The sequence below is a fragment of the Bos mutus genome, chromosome 13 (genome assembly GCF_027580195.1).
Source record: "Bos mutus isolate GX-2022 chromosome 13, NWIPB_WYAK_1.1, whole genome shotgun sequence".
In the NCBI taxonomy this organism is placed as follows: Eukaryota; Metazoa; Chordata; class Mammalia; order Artiodactyla; family Bovidae; genus Bos; species Bos mutus.
Genome location: NC_091629.1, coordinates 37997816 through 38018616, shown reverse-complemented (window position 1 = coordinate 38018616; position 20801 = coordinate 37997816). Strand labels below are relative to the sequence as shown.

Here is a 20801-nt window from a genome sequence, read left to right as displayed (position 1 = left end):
ACAAATTTGTAACAGATACAATAAGATCATATTTAGTCTACATTAAACCTAAGCACAATAAAAGTATTACTCAATGTTGATGAACCTTAAGACATGTCTATATTAATTAGATTAACAGACAAGCATTAATACCAGGTATTAATTTAATACTGATTATTTCCCAGTTCATGTGAACCTGAAATTCATTTAGTTTAATTTCTCTTGAATTTAGAATTGTTTGATTTGCAAGTGCTTACTTTCTTTAGGTCAATTAAATTAGAGCTTGTCTACAAATTAACCTTAGCAGTAGTATCCAAAGACAAAGACACACGCTGAGACATATATAAATCCGGATAGACAGATATCACGTAGTTTTCCACTTGAGATTTAAAATGTCCCTTTGTTTTTATTTTTTGTTTCTTGGCTTGAAGTTCTACCAATTTGCCCAAGGCTGAAGACTCGGGCAGAGTGGGTTGGGTATCTCAAGGATACGATGAGTCAATTTCAGGCTATTTCCTAGTCCAGAAAAGAATTTAACAAGTCAGCTTTTTCTAACTGCACAAGCAAAAAGAACAGGTTTTGCAATTTTAAAAGGATTTCATTTTTACCAGTTTTCTCCCGAATCTAAAGAGCGTCATGGCCATCCAGTGTCAAATAATTCATCTCCCTTTTTTATATTCATAGTTCTATAGCTAAAATATAGACCAAATAGTGCTCAAATTGGCTTTGATGACAAGGACAGACTGACTGATAAGATGTCCCAGCAGAGATTGTCCCTTGCGGGAACTGAGGTCTTAGTTTGATCAGAAGACTCTGAAGGAATAAGGGAACTTGCAAAAGTTGGGGAAGCTTGGTTTTCTTCCCATTTTCTATCCCTCTACCTCCCTGAGAGATAGGGAAGTTAGAAGGGGATTTTTTAGAATGTTTAGGAGAGTTTTTTCAGGCTTTTGATTACAGGAAAAAGTCCTGGGCCAAAGGGATGAAGGAGAGGGAGAAAGAAGGAGGGTTGAGGGGATAGGGTGGCAATAGAAAGACACAGGCAACGTGAGTCCCTCAGATTTGGATTCTGACTGAGTGTCATAGGGTTTGAGCATAAGGAATGACAGAAGAAATCAAGTTGGAGGATTGTGTTGTAATTTAAGAGTCCATTTTTCTTGGTTCCCAATTGTACCGACTCCAAGTTTCATTGCAAAAGACTACAAGTCTCTTCTTTTTAAGACTTTCAGGGTCAATTTTTTTCCAGTTCCTGAGAATACAGCCTAGAGGGGAGCCTGAGGGAGGTTCTTGAGATGTACCTAAGCCCATTCTTAAGATGGGGGTACTGAGAGTTCACTGGCCACAGAAGACGTCCCAACTGTCCCAATATACCCTCTGTGTGCAACTGAGACCCTGTACGTCTAATGGCACAAATGACCAACCGTCCCAACAGTCACATCCGACGTGAGAGGTGCTGCCCGAGCATACGACAGGGAGCGGCACAGTGAGAGGTGCTGCCCGAGCATACGACAGGGAGCGGCACAAACTAGACTAGGCACACCCCTAGGCACAAACAGTGTGAAAATGCATCTGCGGGGTGGGGCAGGCAAGGACAGAAAAGAGGTTCCCAGACCAGCGTGACTTGGTGTATGGTGATTTCCTGAAATGTGGAAGGCACTCTTTGCGATGACTCAGAAACAACTCCTAGGCTAAATTTGGAATGAGGAAGGCAAAGTGAAAGTAGCGGGAAGACAGGCTGAGGAATCTGCCTTGTAGTCCTACCTGGAAGGCAATGGCCAAGGGAAGTGGGCTCAGTGCTTGCTTGAACCAATATGCGTCTGACATTGCACAGAAGTTTTCTTGCTAGTAACAGACCTTCTAATAGCCTGGCCCATTCCATAATCCCCTTATCCTGTCATGGGATAAGTGGTGGTCACCCTAACAGCTTTTAAGTTCCTGACAACTTCTTTGGTGGCTCAGCCGGTAAAGAATCCACCTACAATGTGGGAGAACTGGTTTTGATCCCTGGGGCGGGATGATCCCCTGGAGGAGGGCCTGGCAATCCACTCCAGTATTCTTGCCTGGAGAATTCCCATGGACAGAGGAGCCTGGTGGGCTACAGTCCATGAAGCTGCAGAGAGTTAGACATGACTGAGCACAGCACAGTACAATGAACATGCAATTTTAATTGGTCTGGTCCTCAGCTTAAAAGACAAGGAGGAAAGGCACCCTCATCCACTTGGGTGCCAGTTATTGGGGTGCAGTGTGATGTAGGGCCTTTGCAACATGCCAGAGAGTAACCCTGGCCAGAGTTTCTCAATTGGTTCCATAATCACTTGCCTGTTCACAGAGAGTTCGGGAAAAAGAAGCAAGAGAGGAAAAGAGAGAGAGGGAGAGCCCCATAAGAGTCCCTGAATGGGCCACCAAATGTTGAGGCTGTTCGAGTGCCAGCTGGAAAAGAATTGCCAGACACAGAGCTTTTCAGATGGGAATGAGTTTAGTAAGAGCAAAAAGTAGAGACAATGTAGGCGCTGTGAGTGTAGCAGGCCAACCTCTTGACAGATCAGGGAGAGTCAACAGTTTTTGTGGATTGTTAGCCAGGAAATGGCAACCCACTCCAGTGTTCTTACTTGGAGAATCCCAGGGACGGGGGAGCCTGGTGGCCGTCTCTGGGGTCGCACAGAGTCGGACACGACTGAAGCGACTTAGCAGCAGCAGCATCAGCAGCAGCCAATTGTTATAGTCTCAAGACAAGAAAATTCCTGCTGGAATGTTGGCGCTAGATGATTGGTTAGGGCACTATTGAGTGACTACTGAAGGAACATTTTTGCCTAATTTGGGTCAGGAAGCCTGCTGGTGATTATCAGGAGGATTTTGGTAATGGTTACAAAGGATTTCAGTCAGCTTCAGAGGTGACCTTGGTTCTGGGCTCTACTTCTGTGGCCTTTGTACTAGACCTCACATTTGTGGCCTTGGGGCAGGACTTAAAATCTATGGAGGAATTTCTCCTGACAGATTTCTCAAACTTGGTGCATTTGTATTCTATTGCTGAATAATGTATTAGGGGATTAAAAAAAAAAAAACAAACAAGTCTGTTATTTCAAACTTTGTGCATGAATCAGGAGTTAAGGCCCAGCTTAATTTAGCTGTCATTCACAGAAAGAAGATGGTGTGAAGACACAGGAGAATGCCATCTATAATCCAAGGAATATTTGAGGTATCAGGAGCTGGGAGAGAGGCCTGGAAAAGATTCTCCTGAAGTTCATAGCACCTTTATTTATTCTTGCAAAAACTTGAAAACAACCACAATGACCTTCAGTAGGTGAACTGGAAAAGAAACTGCTAGATGCAGGTAGTCAAATACTGTTCAAAACTAAAATGAAAGGAGCTCTCAAGCACTGAGAAAATGTGGAGGAATCTTAAATGCTACTAATAATTGAAAGCAAAAATCTACATGCTGCATAATTCCATCTATGTGACATTCTGGGAAAAGGCTCTGCCCTCATGACCTGATTTCTTCCCAAAGACCCCCTCCAAATATCATCACTTCGGAGATTAAACTTGAACAGATGAAGTTTGGAGGAACGCAAACATTCATTCCACGACAGACTTCCTTAAGTTTTATACAAAGTTCTTGTCCTTTCCAAGATCCCACGCGGGATACTGCGTACATTTACTTGCCATGTCTCCTAAGGCTCCTCTCAGCTGTGAATTTTCTCTGATTTTCCTTGCTTTTGATGATTTCAACAAATTTGATGAATACCAGTATATTTTAGTATGTCCCTAGATTATAGTTTTTCTGATGCTCTTCCAGTAACTAAAGTGAAGTTATGGATATTTTGGGAAAAATGGTCTTAGAGGGAAAGTTCCATGTTCATCACATCAACAGAATAATTTATGCCTAATAATGTTGGTTTATGGTTATTGAAAAAGTGGCTCACTTGTATTTGTCAGGTTTCTCCACTGTAAAGTTACTCTCTTTTCCTTCTTCCATTTTGTCCTCTCTGGAAGGGGGTCACAGTGTGCAGCCCTTAGTTCAGGAGTGTTGAACTGGGTTTCCCCTTCTTTAGAGTGAACTGTCTATACAAATTATTTGGAACTTTCCCGTACAAAAGATATTTACATATTCTCCTCCATTTATTAATGTATTCAGTTACTTGTTTACATCAATAGGAAGTCATAGATATTTATTTTATTTGAGGTTATAATCTGTCTTGGTCTATTTGGGATGCTATAACAAAATATCACAGACTGGGTGACTTGGAAATTTATTGCTCACAGTTCTGGAGGCTTGAATTCCACTATGACTGTGGCAGCATGATGGTGTGAGGGTCTTGTTTTGGACTGTAGATTTCTTATGTAACCTCATTAATTTCATGTAATCTCACATGGCAGAAGGAACTAGGAAGATCTTGGGGTTCTCTTTTGCAAGGGTACTAATCCCATTCATAACAGAAAATTCCCCATGAACTAGTAGTGTTCCAAATGCTCCAACTTCTAACATGGTCATCTTGAGCATTAATATTCTGAAATGTGAATTTTGAAGGGACAAAAACATTCAGAAATATATGTACATATGTGTGTGTGTATAAAAATATATCTCTAACATTTGATATATTTGTTGCTCAAATTGTTTCAGCTTTCTCCATTGGGAGATCTTTCTGTTGGTTCCTGAGCCTCTTTGACAAACTCCTATCAATGGTTTTCGCTTTTTCATTTTTTTTCTTTTAGTTTTTCACTTCCTTATTTTCTGAAGGATATTGAATTTTTGATAGGATTTCTAAACACAAAGAAGAAAGATTAGCCTTTAATGAAAGGCCTTTAGAACAGAAGAGCCAGGTGATTGAATTAAATCATTTTTATTTTGAAATAAAGCATTTAGTAAAGACTAATTCACTCACTGATTAAATTAAACATTAATGGCCTGATATGTGGCAGTAAGTGATCTGGCAACTGCGGATTCAGCCTCTTCTCATAGAACTGATAGAATTTGCATCTTGTTTGAGGAAGAGACAACACATACATCGGGGTTCATTTTTCATCACGCAAGACTTTCAGTCTAGTTAAATAACATCAGTCTTGCAACACACAGTTCAGATTTCAGTTACCACAGAAAACTGAATAATTGCATAAAGTATGACTAATAATTGCATAAAGCTGCTTACTCTACTTTAGCCCACAAATCACTGTGTAATAACAGATGCTCATCATGATCAATAAACATTCATATCAATTCTCTGAAAGTCTATAGTTTGGTCACTGTGACTCTGTTACTCAGTTTAGGCAGAAACAGCAGGATGTGTAGTTGTGTTGTCTCCTCTCTTCCAGTGATGAACCCACATGACATTTACAAAATGAGTAATTATAATAGGGAATTGGCATCAAGGATGAAAGTGTATTGGGAAACAATGATGGGACTGGAAGTTATATTCAAGAAGAAAATAAATGGATTACAGAAGAAATAGCTGACCATGGAGTGGTAACTTGATACTGTTGGAAAGATTCCAGATATACAATCAGAAGAACTTAGTGAAGGCAAACTTATAACATAAATGAGGAAAGTGGTGGTGAGGAAAAGGGTGAAGTTTTCTCAGAAGAAGTGACAGCAGCAAATACTTCAAATTAAAGAAAGTTTTGAAAAGATTTCACAACATTGAGAGTACAAGGCATAAAATGTTGGAAACTGATCCAAAGGAGCATAAGTCACCGGGTTGTAAAAAAGATGCTCTTATATTGTAAATTAATCTGCCTTTTTAACATACAGCTTGTACACCTGGAAGTCCTCGGTTCACATACTGCTGAAGCCTAGCTTGAGGGATTTTGAGCATAATCTTGCTAGCATGTGAAATGAGTGCAATTGCATGGTAATTTGAACATTCTCTGACATTGCCTTTCTTTGGGATTGGAATGAAAACTGAACTTTTCCAGGCCTGTGGCCACTGCGGAGTTTTCCAAATTTGCTGCCATATTGAGTGCAGCACTTTAACACCATCATCTTTTAGGATTTGAAATAGCTCAGCTGGAATTCCATCACCTCCTCTAGCTTTGTTCATAGTAATGCTTCCTAAGGCCCACTTGACTTCACAATCCAGGATATCTGGATCTAGGTGAATGACCACACCATCATGGTGATCTGGATCATTAAGAGCTTTTTTGTACAGTTTTTCTATGTATTCTTGCCACTTCTTAACCTCTTCTGCTTCTGTTAGGTCCTTGCCATTTTTGTCCTTTATTGTGCCTATCTTTGCATGAAATGTTCCCTTGATATCTCTAATTTTCTTGAAGAGATATCTAGTCTTTCCCATTCTATTGTTTTCCTCTGTTTCTTTGCACTGTTCATTTAAGAAAGCTGTTTTTTCTCTCCATGCTATTCTCTGCAACTCTGCATTCAGTTGAGTATATCTTTCCCTTTCTCTTTTGCCTTTCACTTCTCTTGTTTTCTCAGTTATTTGTAAGGCCTCCTCAGACAACCATTTTGCCTTCTTGAATTTTAAATTGCCAACATACGCTGGATCATAGAAAAACCAAGGGAATTGAAAAAGAAAACAAACCCATACATCTACTTCTGCTTCCTTGAATATGCTAAAGCCTTTGACTGTGTGGATCACAAAAAACTGTAGAAAATTCTTAAAGAGATGGGACTATTGAACCACATTACCTGTCTCCTGAGAATCCTGTATGTAGGGCAAGAAGCAATATTTAGAACTGGACAAGGAACAACAGACTGATTCAAAATTGGGAAGGCAGTACGTTAAGGTTGTGTATTGTCACCCTATTAATTTAACTTACATGCATGAAATGCTGGGATGGATGACCTAGAAGCTGGAATCAAGTTTGCCAGGGGAAATATCAGCAACCTCAGATATGCAGATGATACCAATTTAATGGCAGAATGCTCAGAGGAACTAAAGAGCCTCTTGATGAAGGTGAAAGAGGAAAGTGAAACTCAGCATTCAAAAAACAAAGATCATGGCATCTGGTTCCATCACCTCATGATGAATAGATGGGGGAAAAATGGAAACAGTGACAGATTTTATTTTCTTGGGCTCCTAAATCAATGCAGACAGTGACTATAGCCACAAAATTAAAAGGCACTTGCTCCTTGAAAGAAAAGGTATGACTGTTAGGGAGTTAGAGAAAGCGAGGTTTGGAAAAAGAACGAGACTGGCACTTTACAGGAACAGAGCACCCTTAATGAAGTGAGAAAGGGCAGCAGTCAGATTAGTGAGCTGCTGCACTAACCCAAGAAAAGAGTAAGTATATATAGGCATGTATGTGGAAAGCTATTGTCTGAAGGGGGCCTGTTCTTCTCCAAGGTTGTTCAGAGTAGTTATCTCTTAAATGGCTGGGGCAAGGAATTCTGGAGATCGGCCAGAGGTTGGACTGCCTGGGAACTGGGTGTAATCAACCTCAAAAAGTAAAAAAATCCAGTTTTTTTTTTCCCCTTTGGGTGAGAGAGTTCTTTGTTTTGCATAGAATGGTGGGGAGGACCTGGAGGGGAGTTTTAACTCCAGGCTATTTTGAGCCACGTAACTTTCTTTCAATGACAAACCCAGACAGTGTATTAAAAAGCAGAGATATCACTTTGCCTACAAAGGCCATATAGTCAAAGCTATGGTTTTTCCAGTAGTCATGTATAGATGTGAGAGTTGGATCATTAAGAAGGGTGAGCCCCAAAGAAATGATGCTTTCAACCTGTGGTGTTGGAGAAGACTCTTGAGAGTCCCTTGGACAGCAAGGAGATCAAACCAGTCAATCCTAAAGGAAATAAATCCTGAATATTGTTTGGATAGACTGATGCTGCAGCTGAAGCTCCAATTCTTTGGCCACATGATGGGAAGAGCCAACTCATTGGAAGAGACCCTGATGCTGAAAACCCTGATGCTGGGAAAGATTGAAGGCAGGATGAGAAGGGGGTGACAAAGACTGAGATAGTTTGATGGCATCACTAACTCGGTGGACATGAGTTTAAGCAAACTCCAGGAGAGAGTGAAGGACAGAGAAGTCTGGCATGCTGCAGTTCAAGGGGTTGAAAAGAGTTGGACACAAATAGCAACTGAACAACACCAACAATGTTGTAAATTATACAAGAAGAATGTAAATAGGGTGCTAGCATTTTTTATATGTTTTTACAAAGAAATGTTAATAAATTACTTAAATTCTCAATGTTTCTAATTTGTCAAAGTACAAGTAGTAATAGCTGACAGAGAGTTTATAATGTTTTGAAACAAATTTAAAACATCATAGAATGAACATTATCTTTCCTATTGATTACTGAGCTCACTGTCAGTTTATTCAGTAATTTTTATAGTCCTTTTCTACCATGCAAAGTGAGGACTGCATACGCTTTGTACGTCAGATGGTAATATGCAGGGAGCCATATACCAGTATTGCAGGTGGGAGGTCTTGTACCAATGCCACAGATGCAGAACCCAGCATAAAAGTCGTCTCTAGAACCGACTGACCCTCTTGCCAACCTTTACCTTGACTCCCATCCCCACTCCTGATCTAAACTGGCCTTCTCCCTGACCCCACATTAGGTAAAAATACCTATCCTAACCAATCACCTACTGCCATCCTTTCAGCAGGAATTTTATTTTCCCTGAGGCTGTTAAAAGTTGACTACTGACCCATGAAAGGCATGGCTCTCCTTGAGCCGGCCCACTGTTTTAACAGTCATCTCTCTGTGGTCTGTCAGGAAGTTGGCCCCTTTGCTTCCAGTATTCTCATTATCTCTGATCTTTATTCTTAGTCAACTCATTCCTTTCTGAAATATTCTGTGTTTAGAAATTCTTTTCCAACTTCTGTACAGACCATCAAGACAATAAGTACTTAAGAAACAAATCAACCAGGTTAAGGGCTCGTGGAATGCCAGGGTAAGAGAACCACTGACATTTTATACAGGGTAGTGTATGAAAGGTGCCTTGGATAAAGTGAAATTTGAGCAGAGGTTGGAAAGAAGAGAGAGAGAGGTGCATATGTGTGGGGGTGGGGAGCAGAGGAGTGGTAAGATTTGACTGACATTCCCCAAAATTCACTGTGCCTGAAACAGGAAAGCCAGTTAGAGATCATAGCAATGATACAGGAAGAGATGATGATGGCTGAGACGAGGGAGTGATGGTGGGATGAGAATGTGCACATTATGGAGAGTTCAGTGGTGTGCTGGAAGAGGCTTGGACTGGCTCATGAGAATTGATATTTTGAGGAATTTTGCAAGCAAGTTGTTAAACTGATGGTAACCTAAAATTGACCACATTGGGGGTATTTACAGAAAGAATTGGCATGTATTACCAATCAGGCTTTTCTTTCTTTTTTTGGAGTCAGTTGTTGGGTGGGATGATTTGAGAGAATAGCATTGAAACATGTATATTATCATATGTGAAATAGATCGCCAGTCCAGATTCGATGCATGAGACAGGGTGCTCAGGGCTGGAGCACTGGGATGACCCTGAGGGATGGGATGGGGAGGGAGGTGGGAGGGGGTTCAGGATGGGGAACACATGTACACCCATGGCTGATTCATGTCAATGTATGGCAAAAAACACTACAATATTGTAAAGTAATTAGCCTCCTATTAAAATATATTAATTAATTTAAAAAAAGAATCAGTTGTTAAAGGTTTACTATCTCACCACTGGACTTTACCATTTTGAAGGCAGAATTGAAAAATGAGTTATAAACTGTGGAAAATTCTTAATGAGATGTAAATATCAGACCATATTACCTACCTCCTGAGAAATCTGTATGCAGGTCAAGAAGCAACAGTTAGAACTGGACATGGAACAACAGACTGGTTCCAAACTGGGAAAGGAGTACATTAAAGCTGTATATTGTCACCTTGCTTATTTAACTTATATGCAGAGAAAAATCATGTGAAATGGCTGAAGCACTAGCTGGAATCAAGATATTGCCAAGAGAAATATCAACAACCTTAGATATGCAGATGACACCACCCTAATGGCAGAAAGTAAAGAGGAACTAAGGAGCCTCCTGATGAAGGTGAAAGAGGAAAGTGAAAACTCTGACTTAAAACTCAACATTCAAAAAATGAAGATCATGGCATCCGGTCACATCACTGCATGGCAAATAGATGGGATAAAAATGGAAACAGTGACAGACTTTACTTTTTTGGGCTCCAAAATCAATGTGGACAGAGACTGCAATCAGAGAATTAAAAGATTTTTGCTCCTTGGAAGAAAAGCTATAACCAACCTAGACAGCATATTAAGAAGTGGAGACATCTCTTTTCCAGCAAAGATCCTACTAGTCAAACCTATGGCTTTTCCAGTAGTCATGTACCAATGTGAGAGCTGGACCGTAAAAAAGGCTTAGTGCCGAAGAATTGATGCTTCTGAGCTGTGGTGCTGGAGAAGACTCTTGAGAGTCCCTGGACAGCGAAGAGATCAAACCAGTCATTCCTAAAAGAAATCAACCCTAATTATTAATTGGAAGGACTGTGCTGTTGCTGAAGCTCCAAAACTTTGACTACCTATTGTGGGGAGCTGACTCATTGGAAAAGACCCTGATGCTGGAAAAGATTAAGGGCAGCTGGAGAAGGGGGTGACAGAGGATGAGTTAGTTGACATCATCAAATCAATGGACATGAGTTTGAGCAAACTCTGGGAGACAGTGAAGGACAGGGATGCCTGGCATGCTGCAGTCCATGGGTTTGGAAAGAGTCAGATATGATTGAATGATTGAACAACAACAACAGCATAAAAGAAAGAGAAATCAAGGATGAATTCAAAGCTTCTGGACACAGCATATTTCCCATGAGCAATTCATAAGGATTGTGAAAGATTCAAGTTGATGGAAAACTACTCTTTCCATTGCAGAAAGAGAACAAAACACTAATTTCTGGGTTTGAGAAGTAGGCTATCTAGACAAATGGAGAAGGAGAAAATTTTTTCTTAAAACCAAGATGGCACTTGGTTTAAAACTAAAGAGGCACTTCAATGGTGGGGAGTTAAGTGAAGGCAAGAATCCAGAAGACAGAATAATTTCTCCACAGGGTATCAGTGTATAGTCCATGGCTAAGTCCAAGGTGATGGATGATCTGTATTAGTTGGACTCAAGGAGATCCAACCAGTCCATCCTAAAGGAAATCAGTCCTGGGTGTTCATTGGTAGGACTGATGTTGAAGCTGAAACTCCAATATTTGGCCACCTGATGGGAAGAGCTGACTCATCTGAAAAGACCCTGATGCTGGGAAAGATTGGGGGCAGGAGGAGAAGGGGACAACAGAGGATGAGATGGTTGGATGGCATCACCAACTCAATGGACGTGGGTTTGGGTCGACTCTGGGAGTTGGTGATGGACAGGGAGGCTTGGTGTGCTGCAGTTCCTGGGGTTGCAAAGAGTCAGACATGACTGAGTGACTGAACTGAACTGAATTCTCATGTCCAAGGGAGATGTTGTGAGTCAGTCTCCAGAGCTACTCCCCATGATCTCTGCTCAGGATCACATATGAAGATTCAGCTCTGGGGGTTTCATGAACATGTGGGCAGGCAGATCTCCATGGACAGAAGACTTTTGGAGCAGAGTTGTGGAAACTTTCAGCTGGGTCCTTCTTGTGGGCTGGGCCCTCAGTGAGGGAAGGAGACAATAGAGGCTGGCGGTGACACCTAGCAGGGAGGAAGGAAGGAGCTGTGGGAAACATTTTCATACTTAATTATCTGCTCATCATTCAGGAAAAGTTCTCTGCATGCTTCCCACATGCCCAGGTATTCTCTTCCTGGGATGCCAGGCCTGAAGGGATGGACAGCCCCTGAGTTAGGACTGTGACCCCTCAGCCTCCTCCCCAGGTCCTCATACTCCCTCCTCAGGCCTTCCACTCTGTCACACAGAGGTCACAGTTGGAGCAGCCTTCAGAGGAGCTGATCTGGGACTAATCAATATTACCTTAAGTGTGGATACCTGTTGTCCCAGAGAGCGCCTGAGTTCAGTGATCTAGAAATGGTCTCCAAGGGAGCCACCCACCCAGCTGCTCCTCATTCAGCACACTCTGCCTACCTCCTCCACAGAAACACCAGGAGAAACCGTTCGAAATCCCTGATGCAGTCCACCCCCTCCAGGACCTCACCATCTCCTGGGAGCTGGGCACCTCTTAGAGGGAAACATGATACTCCTGAGGGTACCGAGGGAGGTGTGCCTCCTTCTCTTAACTGCGTGTGAGCCCTGCCCCTGTGTGGCCTGTGGGTGGCCCCCCTAATGACCGTGTGTCTTCTAGATTTTGTCCCTCCCTCATCCATAACTTACAGTCAGGCTCGACACTTCCTGTGGACAAAGATGACAGAGACACTGAGCAGTAGCAGCACCTTAGGGACTAGGAAGGCAACTGCCCAAAGAGAAGACAGCTCTGGACCTGGAAATCAGGGGACAAGGGGAGTGGTTAGATGCGCCACACAGGAGCCATTCCCAGGGGCCTCCACTTACTCCATCTGAGGCTGCCTAGGCCCATCAACATGCTATGGCTTTGACCTGCAACCTGAGCTAAGGCTCAAGGCAGAAATTAGGGTACAGAATCCCCTCATTTTTCCTCTTTCTTTTCTCAGGCTTCAACGGTCCTATTATTTGAAAAGAAAATACCAGGATTGAAAATAACTGTGAGACAAGAAAAATTCAGCAAATCTTTGTGCACAATCTCTCATTAGGCTGTAATTCCATCCTTGGCAAATCATCAGGAAAATGCAGGAGAAACAGGCAAGGCAGCTAGAACAGGTGCCTAGAGTTATTTGGAATTATTATCATCAATATTAAATATATCTAAACTTTGAAAATATTGGGAAAATTTCCTAAGAGCACAGACTATAGGAAAGGGATTCAAGGTAAGCCTGATTTTAAAGGATTGGCATAGAATTCCCAGGTTCTATGCATATGTTACCTTACATGTCAAGAAGGATTAGCAGTAGTGATTTGTTAAGGATCTTGAGATGGGCACACTAAATTAGATTTTCCAAGCAGAGCCAATGTAGTTATGAAGATTCTTGTAAGTAAAAGCTGGAGGCAGGTCATTTGGAGAAGCGGATGTGATCAGAAGCAGAGGTCAGAGTAATGTGGGGCCCTTTACCAAGGAGTGTGGGCACCCTTGGAAGCTGGAAAAGGCAAGGAAATGGATTCTTCTCTAGAATCTTCAGAAGGAACACAGCCTATTCACCCATTATAATGTCTGACCTCTACAACTATATGATAATATATTTATCTTGTATCACTAAACATATTAATTACTCACAGTGACTATAGGAACATAATTTAAGGAAGACAGATTTGACTCTATGGACAGGCATGATTTAAAATGCATACCCTCTGTGTAGAAAAGGCAGAAAGAGAAAAGAAGTGCTATTTGGCAATTGAGTGGTAAAGAGAAAAAGAAAAGGGTAGGGAGAAGGGATTTCAGATACTGGTTCCTGAAAGATAAAAGAGAACCAAAGAATTAGAAGACTCAGAACCTTTTTCTATCAAACCAACCAGCCAACCAGCCAAAAACTCCATTACTGTATGGTTTGTTCTACACTGTGGGAAGAGAAGTCCATTAGGATAGGAATTTATTGTAAAACACCCCAATACCATAAAAACAAACAATAAGATGTCCATCCTCCCACCAGACTGACTGGACCCAGCACTGCAGCGGTTGGAGTCCTCAGATGCCCAGGGTAGGTTTTGGGTCTCAGTAGGAAAGTAACATCAGCATCTTACCCTTCTCTTCAGCCTGATAACCTAGATGCCCCAAAAAACACACTAGCAGGCCTGCTGAGTCAGGCACCCTACAGCAGCCCTGGTTGAGCCCATCAGGAGATTGAAGACTAAAAGCATTTCCAAGCCACTGCAGACAAAATGGCATGGGCTTTTCTCTCCTATGCTCCCTGTTAAGTACAACTTGAACCCTAGAAAGAGCACAAGAAACAAGCATAGGAGGACTCTGAGGTGGGAGAGGAGGAAGACTGTCTAGGGATCTGAGATCTGGAGGAAGAACACAGTAGTCAGTTATCCAGGCTCACTCTTCCTAACTCCGCAGTACAAGAGGAGACTCAGGAGTGGCACTAGAAAAAAGAAGTCTAAACCAATTACCTAAATTCCTGCCTCAAGAAATGAGAAAAGGAGGAGCAAAATAAACCCAAGGCAAGTGGAAGGAAGAAAATAATAAATAAAGAAAAGCCAATGAAATTGGAAACAGAGAAGCAATAAAGAAAAATCACTGGAAGAAAGAGGGTGTTCTTTTTAAAAGACCAATAACATTGAAAAATTTCCAGTACAACTGACAAATAAAAAAGGAGTAATGGCACATTTCCAGTATTAGGATGAAACCAAGGATGTCACTACAGATACTGGAGACAAAAGGATAAAAAAAATGTCATGAACAACTGTACAGAAAGACATTTGACAACTCAGAGATGATGGAACAAATACCTCAAAAAAAAAAAATACCTCAGCTCATTCAATATGAAATGAATAATCTGAATACTCTTAAATATTTGATTCAAATTAATTTTCAAAAGATTCTCAAGGCCAGATGGTTTCATGGCAAAATTTTGCCAAGAACTTACAAATGAAAATAATTTTGGTGCACAGAAAACAACAATAATAGTATTTTGGAATTTGAATTTATGCTCCATTTGAAATGGTGTTAGTCAATTAGAATTGATTATATTAAGTGTGCACTTGTATGATTTTTATAGAAAGTCAATATACTTCACCAGATAACCACACTATTGTGGACACCATTGACTGGTTGTGCACACAGGACTAAGTTAAAGTGGATGTTATTATGAAACTGTTCTATATCTATTATTCAAGGGAAGTTTTTTATTCTCCCCTACCTCTCTTTATCCTTCCAGCAGGCAGGCACATGGACACTCGGTGACCCAGTATTGACCCAGCAGATGAGGACAACACCATAGAGTATGTCGGAAGAAAAGTGGGCCTTTGTTAGGTCTTCTGGAGTAACAATTCCTGGAACCTGACTTGACCCTCTCTTGATGTTACCTGAAAGCCTACAAGATGTTTTATTGATAGAAAGGGGAACTGTCCTTGAGACAAGCCCCAGCTGAGGGGGGAACCTGTCTCTAATTAGCACATATTTATTATATAGACTGGTGGTCCCTGTCCTCAGAGACTCAGATTCACCTTGATTGTCTTAGCCCAGTCATCTGGACTAAAAGTGACACATTTTCAACAACATCACCCCCTCCCTACTTCTCCATGAGTCCCTTCTGTAAAGTCCAAACGCTTTGGGTGGCTAAAGCAGGAAATGAACTGAGAGCTACATTTAGTAAACGTGCAGTGAGTGACTGTGATCACTGCTGGTCCACTGTCAGAAACCAAAGGACAAAGGAGCCCTGCGCAATGACCACTCACGGTCAACTGTGTGCCAAAACCAGACTCAAACTTCGTGTCCTCAGGGCTCCTCTTCCAGAATTTCACAGAGTAGTAGATGCCGACGTCTACTGGGATGATGTTCCTGATGTGGATGGAAAGTCTAGGCGGGAGACAGACTAGGCAGAGGTTAGAAAGGACAGGGAGGAGGGAAGTGGGCGAACATGGAATGGTGAACATAATTACTAATAGCTGAAGAAAGCGAGAAGCAGGACAGTATGAATGAGATGATCTCCTTCCATATCTTATTTCATTCTTTAATTATATTTATGTCAAAAGTCATATAAACAATGTACCAACCTGTTTTAAATTGTGACTGTTGGAGTATGAAATCTGGGGGAGAGGCGCTCACTTCAAAATTCTACTTTTTATTTATAGACTTTTACACTCTTTTATAATAAACTTGAATTACTATTCTTAATAAGTAAAAAAGATAAAATTTGAAAAGCCCTGTGAGATGTAATGGAAGCCTCACCAGGAAGTTCATGGGTGCCCTGATCCTTCTGGGGAGCAGAGACCTCCAGGGTATGGTTTCTGGAGACCGCCGGCTGCCCGTCGTGCTCCACCTGGCAGGTGAGCACCACAGCATCCCTGTGGGCAAAGGAGTTCACCAGGAGCCAGCTCGTCTGGTTAAAGGTCCCGTCCTTGTTCTCTACGAGGACTGAGGCTGCTTCTGTTCGGAACATGTTTCCGTTCTCCAGCCAGGTCAGCTGTAGGTGCCGGGGGTAGAACTTGTTCACCTGGCAGGTGACGTTCACCTGGTTGTCCGTTGTGGGGTATGCAGTAATCTCCAGGGTGGGTGGAACTGAAACAGCACAGGAAGAAGCTCTGACCTTATAACACACATCACCATGGGAGAGGGGCTGGAGAACAGCTCCCAGCACAGCAGGGGTCACCCAGGACAGAGCCAGGCATGCAGTAGGTGCTCAAACACTGAGGGTCTATTTGCATATGAATGAAGTCACTGAATACAGTGAAAGTACACTGCTCAAGGACAGGGACCTCCTATTAGGGTTATAATGTGTGAAATCAACAAGCTCAGCCTCTGGCATGCAGTTGGAATATAAGACTGCAGCAAAATAAACGAAATCACCAAGCACATAGGGTCCTGGGCTTAGCATAGGTGCTCAGTAATTGGAGATACTCAGATGGTAAAGTGTCTGGTTGCAATGCAGGAGACCTGGGTTCGATCCCTGGGTCAGGAAGATCCCCTGGAGAAGGAAATGGCTACCTACTCCAGTACTCTTGCCTGGAAAATTCCATGGACGGAGGAGCCTGGTAGGCTACAGTCCATGGGGTTGCAAAGAATCGGACACAACTGAGTGACTTCATTTTCACTTTCATTAATAAAGAAAACTACTTATCATAGTGCTTGGCACATGGCAGTTGTACATTTGGCACTTTCATTAAAATAGAGTGACCACCTCTTCTAGGAGACCTTTCTAGAAGGGCTAGATTGGACAGGACTGTCAGGAAGTAGATTTCAGGCAATTCAAGGCCTGAAGCAAAAGGCAGGGAGGAGGAGCAGACTGGGGGGAAGGAGGAGTAGGCTGGGGTCTTGGGAGGCAGGCGTGGGCTTGGGCTGACATAAGGGACATCTACCTCGGATGGTCTCGGACAAGTTGGCAGTCCCACGGAGAGGAGGGCCCCCCTGCAGGGTGACATGGGCCACCTCACAGATGACCTGGGAGTGAATGTCTCCCGTGGCCAGCAGCACCTTGGTTGTGCTGTTGATACTGTAGGAAACGTTGTCGTCCTCTGGGTCCACACTGGTTTGGGAGGCTGAGAGCTCATTGCCATTTTTGAACCATTTCAGGGAGATGTTTCTGGGGGAGAAGCCGTGGGATGTGCAGGTGAAGCTCACTGTCTGCTCAGGTGTAGCCCTCACTGCAGGGCCGGATACCACCGGAGGAGAGGGCTTGGCTACAAAAGAAACATTTATAAATGAAGAACATGATTGTGATTATCATCATTACAAAAAACTCGTGACAATGTTAAGAAATTGCAAATACATTATTTTTAAATTCATGGTTGCAGTGAAGGTTAAATGCACTGGAAGCATTTTTTTTCAGGGAGAAAAATGTCAGGTGCTTCACAAAACTAAAGAAACACAGACCTCTGTTTAACCCAGAATGTATTTATATGCAGAAATCTCCTCTCAGGAATTTATGAGTTTCCTTCACAGTTGTCTTTCTTTCCATGAATATTCCAATAGGACCAATGTATAAATCCCTGAATTTCAAAGGAATGGTGCAAAAAGGTGTTTTTTCTGAGTCTCGATTTTTATGTTGGGTTAGTACTGGATTGCAAAGAAAGATTACTGAGTGCTGAGAAACCAGTGGTGGTTAATTTCTCATATATGTGTGTGTGTTAGTTGCTCAGTTGTCTCTGATTCTTTATGACCCCATGGACTGTAGCCTGCCCGGCTCCTCTGTCCATGTAATTCTCCAGGCAAGAATACTGGAGTAGGTAGCCATTTCCTTTGCAGGGGATCTTCCTGACCCAGGGATGGAAGCCCAGTCTCCTGCACTGCAGGCAAATTCTTTACTGTCTGAGCATCCAGGGAAGCCTGGTTAATTTTTAAACTGTTATTAAATCTGTATATACACAAATCAGCAAATCAAATGTGAGGGTGGTTTCTCTGTTGATAGGTGCTGTAGGGTGTCTCTAATTGTTCATTATTATGCAACATCCCCTTATATGTTGTCAGACAGCAAATGTAACAAACATTTTCATTTCTAAACATCTAACTTGCTTCCTAAAACTCAAACATTTGAGGACATAGTTAGGAGTTACCTTAATATGTCAAATCCAACAAACACCAGCATCATGGATGCCCCTTAAAGTACTGTGATCAGATGCCACTTGTCCAGAGTTGTTCAGAGCTTAAAGATGGGCTGAACTCTTGACCACCCTCAGCTCTCTAATCTTCCCACCAGCCCTGAGGAGGGGCCTGAGAGTGGCCCTATATGTGGGATGAGGCTCAGGAAGGATGCAGCTGGCTTAGGGCACCCAGCAGGTAAGGTCAGAGCTCACCTCACTGTACACAGGACATACTGATTTTAGTGTTGTTGTTTTTTTATCCTGGAGCCTCACTGTTCCTGGACAAAGTGGGTACAAACACCATCTGTAAGATGAGTGAGGATGTATGTAAGATATAGAGCCTAGCATACAGTAGGCTTAATTAGTAACACCTGTGATTGTTATCCTATGATCTGATAGTTCTAGTTCTGAAACTACATTTTTAGGCAAAAGAAAGCAAAACAAAAGCACAATAGAAGCACCAAAGAGAGTCTCAAGTCTTGCTCCCTACAGCTGCCTTGCAAAAATCAACATGAAAAGAAATAGTAGGAACACCAAATTATGAGTCTGACCCCTTTAAAAAACATAATTCCCTCAAGAGGTAAGTTTGGGAAATTGGCTTTCAAAACACATAAGAGACCACAGGCACTTTTCCTGCAGATCAACTCATTACAGAATCTGCAAGCAAGTTGAAAGGAAGGAGGATGGATTTCATCAGATCCTCTCTGGTGTTTGAGGCAGGAGGGCTCCTGGCTGAGCAGAGTGTTTGCAGGGATTCCAGCACCTGTTTAGACTCCTGTGTTTAAAGTCGGGAAGGTTTCCCCAGGGATGAAGCTCAGGTCTGCACAGGGTGATCTGAGTGGGGAAGAATATCCTCTCAGATCAGGAGAGCTTGGTTGGAGGTGGGATTTGTTCCTGTCACTCCACTTGGGCTGATTTTCTTGGGCCTCCTAAGATCTGTCAACATCACAGCCTATTCTGAAGCACCCACCCCGGGACAGCTGTTCTTTCAATCCAGGCACCAGAAGGGTCCATGTCCATCAGGGAAATACTGCAGCTCTCCCTCTGTGACCCCAGAAAACACGTAGCTCTGGGCTCCTGTGCCCTGACTGGGCACCAGCATCCTCTGCAGGAATTAAGACACTCAGCTGCTTAGGCCATGTCTGTGCACTCAAATCAGAATTTCTAGGGTGAAGCCTGGGTCTGGATCTTTTCACCATTTCCTGGTGATGCCATGAATGGTTGAAGTTGAAAGGCACCTGGTTCCACACCAACCCTAGTTGTACTTAGTCTGAGAGGGAAAGTGGCCCATAGAACATCCTCTGGTTTTGGCATGTCAGAGCTCATGTTGGTGGAAGACATGCCAGGCTCTGCTCTAATCACTTGACATGCGTCCCTCATTCAATCCCTGCAGCTACTCTGTTAGGATGGGGCTGTCACTGAGGGACAAGGACTCTGATGCAGTGTGGGGAAGGACTCATCAGAGGTCCCAGAGCCGGGACGGGGCAGAGCTGGGATGGGGGCCCAGGCAGGGGTATGGTCCAGGCTCTCAACCACAGTGCCCTGAGCCCAGGGCTTTCTAGACCCTCTCCAGTCATCACAGATTCTTGAATGGTAATGTAATTACAACTATTTCACAGATAGGGAAACTGAGACTTTCCCAGGATCCCACTGCCCTCCTGGGATGGGCAGCACCATCACCCTCTGAGGGGTGGTGTGGTCACCAGGTCATTGTGCCCTCAGGACACCCTGCAAAGGTTGTGTGATTATCCTTTTTCTACAGGTGAGGAACGGGGACAAGCACAGGGAACTGGGTCTCAGCTTTGAAATAACACCTCAATTAGGAGAACCTACTCTGTGCTGGTGATTTAGACAGAGCACCTCAAACACTTCTAATTCTCCTGAAAGGAGACCACGAGGACCACTATTCTATGAAGAGAAAACTGACGCTGAGAGAAATGAAGAGACTGTCTCCTCTCACTCCCCACTGTGTCCCAGAATTTCCTGTCACCTCCATGCTTCACTTGTAGCTCCGCTGGTAAAGAATCCACCTGCAATGAGGGAGACCTGGGTTCGATCCCTGGGTTGAAAAGATCACCTGGAGAGGGGGAAGGCTACCCACTGGCCTGAAGAATTCCATGGATTGTATAGTCCATGGGGTCGCAACAGTTGGACACAGCTGAGCGACTTTCACTTTCCATGAAAGTGAACTGGAATCATGCTTCAGGTTCATTAACAGAGCAGGTGCCCATCTTCAGGAGCCCCCAGACTGACCACCACCCTCCCCTTTCCCTCAGATTCTTGACTTCGAAAGACTACAGGGAGGAGAGGCCTCTGAGGGCCCAGGCCTGGGGACCCTGAAGCCACAGGGAAGACATGGACTCCTGACACCTAAAGTCTAGACTAGCAACTCTTGCTCACACGGGGCCCCACCTCCTCTAGGGAACACCTCCCTCTCCTCATCCTCAGTCTGCAGAACCAGGAATGGGCATGTCTGGCACTGCTGGGGTTGCAGTGGCCCCTCTGGGCTCTGTCCACACCACCCTTCCCGGACCTGCTCCACAGGGGCCTAGTGAAGGGGCAACATCACAACAATGTGGAAAAAATCTCCTGATGCTTTTAAGGGTGTTTATCCCTGTCACTGAGGAACATTTTAGCACATCACACAACAC

General features: G+C 43.2%; 1 protein-coding gene across 1 annotated transcript in view; it reads right to left on the bottom strand.

Annotated features, from left to right (window-relative positions):
- Window positions 1-4798: 4798 nt before the first annotated feature.
- The window catches only part of LOC102285368 (tyrosine-protein phosphatase non-receptor type substrate 1-like), a 36269-nt gene continuing 20266 nt past the window's right edge, over window positions 4799-20801 (bottom strand). The window contains exons 3-6 of the mRNA XM_070381343.1: window positions 16930-17250; window positions 15803-16132; window positions 12214-12319; window positions 4799-11579 (exon numbers count right to left, since the gene is read on the bottom strand). Of these exons, the coding sequence (XP_070237444.1) occupies window positions 12216-12319; window positions 15803-16132; window positions 16930-17250 (755 nt within the window). The 3' untranslated portion in view covers window positions 4799-11579; window positions 12214-12215. The remainder of the gene's footprint in view (window positions 11580-12213; window positions 12320-15802; window positions 16133-16929; window positions 17251-20801) is intronic.